The sequence below is a fragment of the Entamoeba nuttalli genome, assembly GCF_000257125.1.
Source record: "Entamoeba nuttalli P19 unplaced genomic scaffold asmbl_2308, whole genome shotgun sequence".
NCBI classification, from domain to species: Eukaryota; Evosea; order Mastigamoebida; family Endamoebidae; genus Entamoeba; species Entamoeba nuttalli.
Genome location: NW_008575220.1, coordinates 1 through 5,171, shown reverse-complemented (window position 1 = coordinate 5,171; position 5,171 = coordinate 1). Strand labels below are relative to the sequence as shown.

Genomic DNA, 5,171 nt, shown 5'->3' with positions numbered 1-5,171 from the left:
GATTCTATTTTTCGAGTAATTATTTTATATTTATTTTGATAAGATTATTAAGATTCTTACTTTTCATTAATCTTTAAACAAATAATCATAAATATCTCACATTAAGACAAGAAAATAAAGAAGAAAAAGATTTATTTAAAAGTACAGACATTATTATATTTGTTATGTGGTTTATTGAACCATGAATAACAAAATAATAAATAATCAAAAAAAACAAATTATTTATAAGATATTTGAAATAATAAAATAAAGAATAAAAGAAGAACATATTAATAATCTTCTTTTTTATTATTCCATTATTTACTCTACTGATGTATTTGACATTATTATCAATTAACAATGTAGGTTTACAACAGTAATGAATAAAACAGTTCTTTTTTGGTTTTTTATTCTAATTATTTTAATAATATTTTTATTATAAAATAAACTATATTCAGGGTTTTTTTATTTTTAAAAAATTAAAAGACAAAAAAAAATTATTTAAATTTATAAACAAAATGTCACTCCCACCATCATTTACTTCACTTCTTAATAGTCAAAAAAAGGTTATTTCAGGTGTTGCTAATGATAATGAAAGCTTATTAAAATATTTCAATTCAGTTTCTGAATTTCTTGCTGATTGTAATGTTCCTTCTTATGAAACTTTTGCTTCAATTGAATCTTTTAAGATTGAACCTACAGCACAAAAAGCAAATTCAGTTTTAATTTCATTGTGCTCATTATTTATTGTTACCAGAAAAGTCTTTACAATGAAAGATTTTGTATTATCAAAAGCCCTTAGATTCCCAATGGGTCTCCAATTTGAAGAACTTCAATCATATATGAAGGCTACTGATATTTTAAAAACAGCAGATGAGCCTGTAATTGATTTTTACAATGCATTTATTGGAAATAATGCTGAGGAATTAATTACTTGTTATAAAGAAATTAAAGATGTAAATGAAAAATGTACAAAAAGTTATATAAAAGAAGCTATTATTATTCGTATATTCCAAATTCTTGTTGAAAAGAAGACTATTAGCCTTGTTGATATTAAAAAAATGCTTGATTTTGTTCCATGGTTCATTGTTGAGATTACACTCTTAAAAAGAGCAAGTGATTTAGAGTTTAAAGTTAAGATTGATCTTTCAAGTGGAAAGATTTTTATTGAAAAAGTAGAAGATAAGAAGATAGAAGGGTGTGAAATTACAAATGAGATTATTGAATCTGAAAAGACAATTATTAACAATAAAACAAAAGCATTCAATGAAAAAATAGCTGCAATTGAATATCAACGAGAAAAGAAGAGATTAGAAGAAGAGGCAAGGAGACGAGAAGAAGAAGAAGACGCACGACTTGAAAGAGAATATTTAGAGAAAAAGAAAAGAGAAGAAGAAGAAGAAAAAGCAAGAAAGAAGGAAGAAATGAGAAAAATTAAAGCAGACTCTGCTGCTGAAATGCAAAAATTGTATAGAATTCAAGAAAAGGTTAGAATTAAAGAAGAAAAAGATAAACAAATGAAGAACTTATTTGAAAGATATTTCTATCATGAAAGAGCACGAAGAATGGTTGAAAGAAACTTTACTGATAGAAAAGTTGAAGAAGAGGCTGAAGAGATAAGAGAGATGTATAGATTAGTTTGTGAATCTAAACAAGAAATGAAAAAAGCTGAGCATGAAAGAAAAGTTGCAATGAAAAAGAAATTTACTAATCCAAATGCACTCCAAACTTGGTTAGATTCAATTGGAAAAGGAGAGAGTGAAGAAGAAAAGATGGCTAAAATTGAAAAAGCAAGAAAAGAAAAAGAAGAAGCAGAAAGAATTGCTCGTGAAAAAGCTGAAGAAGAAAGAAAGGCTAAATTACTTGAAGAACAAAGAAAACGTGAAGAAGAAAAGAAGAGACAAGAAGAAGAGGCATTTAAAAGAAATCAAGAAAGAATTGAAAAACAACAATCTTCTGATGAAGTTTATAGACCAAAAATGTTACATAACCTAAAAGAAGATAAGGATGGATGGATGTCAGCTAGAAAAGACCAAAGACCTTCTAATTCTGGTGTTCCTTCCTTTGTAGGAGGCTCTTCAAGAAGCCAACAACAAAGGGGTAATGGTTCTTCAGATACTTATACTCCACCAAGAACTGGAGGAAGTGGTTATAATAATTCAGCATATCAACAAAGACCTGGTGCAAGTTCTTCAGTTGCTTCATTCACACCAAAAAGAAGTAGTGGATATTCTAATTCTGGAGCCTCATTTAATAACAGAGGACCAAGAACTAATGGAGGTTCAAGTTCAGTTGCTTCATTTACCAGTGGCGGGTCAAGAGGTGGTTATAGAAAGCATTAATAATTTACCTATTTTGTGTTATACTTTAAGAGAAATTGTGTAAATAAGAAGAAAAAAAATATAAAAAGAAAAAAAGTAAAAATTTTGAAATAAATTATTACAATCATTCATTGTTTTCGTTGTTTACTTGACCTTGTCATTGAAGAAGAAGTTGATGACTTTTTTGAACGAATATAATTAGCAATAAAATCTCCAACTTCAATAGTAGTTTTTGTTCCACCAATATCAATGGTGGTAATTTTTTGTAAGATACTAGATTGAATTGCCTCTTCAATTAATACACTTTCCTCACTATACCCAAGAAATTCTAACATCATTGAACTTGCTCTCATAGTTCCTATAGGATCACAAATTCCTTTACCAGCAATATCTAATGCACTTCCATGAACAGGTTCAAATAATGAAGGAAATGTACGTTCTGGGTTAATATTTGCACTAGGAGCAATTCCCATTGAACCAGCAACAGTAACAGTTAAGTCACTTATAATATCACAAAATAAATTACTTCCAACAATAACATCAAACTTACTTGGATTCTTTACTATTTCAGCACTTAAAGCATCCATATAATATTTTTCTGCTGTAACATCAGGATATTCCATTGCAATTGCTTCAAATACACTATCCCATAATACCATTCCAAATTTCATTGCATTTGATTTAGTAGCTAATGTCACATGATTCCTTCGTTTTCTAGATGCTTCAAAAGCATATCGTATCACTCTTTCTAATCCTCTTCTTGAATGAACAGCACTTTCAATTGCAAATTCCTCAGGAGTTCCACTTTTAAATATTCCACCAATATTTGAATACTCTCCTTCTGAATTTTCTCTTACAACTAAAACATCAATTTCACATTTTTTTAAAGGTGTTGGAATTCCTGGAAAATGTTTTGCTGGACGAAGACATAAAAATTGGTCTAGTTGTTGTCTCATTTGAATTAATGGTTCAAGAGTAACATAATCAGGTAATGTTCTTGGGTCTCCTAATGATCCTAATAAGATAGCGTCATATTGTTTGACTTGATCAATATAATCTATTGGAACTACTTTCCCTGTTTTTAAGTAATGTTGAATTCCCCAATCTACATAATCTCTTTGAATAGGAAGGTTAAGGGATTGAAACATTTTTTCTGCTTCATTCATGACTTCAGCACCAATACCGTCTCCAGGAATTACAATGATTTTATGTTGATATGTGACATCTTTCTCACAAGCCATAACACCTTTTATTTTTATGTTTTAGTTCTTTTTATTGTTTTTTTATTTTAATTTTTGTAAATGCGTTATATATAACTTAAAATAATATAACAAAAATAAATTTTGGTTATTCTGATACAATTGATGCAGTATAAGTTTGCCAATGAACTGATGGGTCATTAAATACATCAACAGTGCGACTAATACCAGCTTTTGAATAAGCACAATGACTACAAAATGTTTTAGTATCCCATCCTTGTTCAGTTGCTACTTGTGGAAGATAAGTACCACGGCAATATCCTTTTTCAACAACAATTCCATGTTTTCCAGCAATAACATTTTGTAAAGGATTTGTTATATCTTTTGGTACAGACAAACAACTAACGCTAATTGTTGTTTGGTCAAATTCATTAATTTTCATTCTATTAAACCTATGATCATTACACGAAGCAATGGCATATTGTTGAACTAATTCATAAAGTGGTTTTGATGGACTAAAACAACCAATACACCCTCTTAATTCATTTTTGATTTTATAAGTAACAAAAACACCACCAGGGACAAATGACAATCCAGATTTATTTCCAATAGAACTATAGTCTTGTTGTTTCATTCTCATAATTTCATTTCTTCCACTTTCTCGTGCAATTTGTAAGATAATTTTCTTTTGTTCAGAGCTAAATTCAATATCACTCATTGATGATTTTAAGATAAAATGAAAAATTAAGATAATTTTTAAATTAAAAAAATTATTGTTATATATAACTATAATTATTAATGTAGGAAAAAAAATACGTATCAACAAAAAACTCAACACTTTTGTAACAGAGTGAAATATAAATAGCGTAGGGTTGAATGGAACATTTAAAAAAGAAAAAGAGATGTCATTAAGTGATAAACATGTTTTATTTTGTTTAGGTGGACCAGGAGCTGGAAAAGGAACACAATGTCAAAAAATTATAAATAAATATCCAATTACTCATTTAAGTGCAGGTGATTTGTTAAGAGCGGAGGTTAAACGGGAAGGTTCTCAAAATGGACAATTAATTCAAACATTAATTAAAGAAGGAAAAATCGTTCCTGCAGCAGTTACTGTTGAATTATTACTTAATGCTATTCGTAATGATGAACATAAAGTTTTTATTATTGATGGATTTCCTAGAAATGCTGAAAATAAAGAAGCATGGTTCTTACAAGCTAATAAAGTTAATATTGATACTGCCCTTTGTGTATTTATTGATGTTTCTGAAGAGACAATGATTAATAGAATTCATAAAAGATCAGTTAATAGTGGAAGAGTTGATGACAATGATGATTCATTAATGAAAAGATTTAGAACTTATAAATCAGAAACACTTCCTGTGATTGAATCTTTTGAAAATGAAAATAAATTACTTAGAGTTTCTGGAGAAGGTAGTGTGGATGATATTTTTAACAAGATTGATTCTTCTTTAGCTAAATTCTTTGATGATAATCATATCTTGTTGTGAACAGGTTTGATGATTCAATATCATTCTTAATTAAATCTTCTAATTAATTTGTTCATAAAATAAATTTTTTGTATCAATTGATATCTTTGTATTATTTCTTTTTGTTCTATTTATAAAGGTATTTTTTGTTTATTTTTTTGTCTAAAATATATTATTAAAAT

At 28.1% G+C, this 5,171-nt stretch overlaps 4 protein-coding genes across 4 annotated transcripts; 2 read left to right on the top strand and 2 right to left on the bottom strand.

Moving 5' to 3' along the window:
- Positions 1 to 497: 497 nt before the first annotated feature.
- Positions 498 to 2,321, top strand: ENU1_018160 (hypothetical protein; the record flags this gene model as incomplete). Its single annotated transcript, XM_008856913.1, has 1 exon — positions 498 to 2,321. One exon carries the CDS (start codon positions 498 to 500, stop codon positions 2,319 to 2,321), a length of 1,824 nt encoding a protein of 607 aa, XP_008855135.1.
- A 107-nt stretch (positions 2,322 to 2,428) lies between these two features.
- Positions 2,429 to 3,541, bottom strand: ENU1_018150 (tartrate dehydrogenase, putative; the record flags this gene model as incomplete). Its single annotated transcript, XM_008856912.1, has 1 exon — positions 2,429 to 3,541. One exon carries the CDS (start codon positions 3,539 to 3,541, stop codon positions 2,429 to 2,431), a length of 1,113 nt encoding a protein of 370 aa, XP_008855134.1.
- Positions 3,542 to 3,647: 106 nt separating this feature from the next.
- On the bottom strand, positions 3,648 to 4,217 carry ENU1_018140 (AMMECR1 protein; the record flags this gene model as incomplete). Its single annotated transcript, XM_008856911.1, has 1 exon — positions 3,648 to 4,217. The coding sequence occupies one exon, from the start codon at positions 4,215 to 4,217 to the stop codon at positions 3,648 to 3,650; it is 570 nt and encodes a 189-aa protein (XP_008855133.1).
- A 184-nt stretch (positions 4,218 to 4,401) lies between these two features.
- ENU1_018130 (UMP-CMP kinase, putative) lies at positions 4,402 to 5,010 on the top strand (the record flags this gene model as incomplete). The annotated part of the gene is made up of 1 exon (XM_008856910.1): positions 4,402 to 5,010. The coding sequence occupies one exon, from the start codon at positions 4,402 to 4,404 to the stop codon at positions 5,008 to 5,010; it is 609 nt and encodes a 202-aa protein (XP_008855132.1).
- Positions 5,011 to 5,171: the final 161 nt, after the last annotated feature.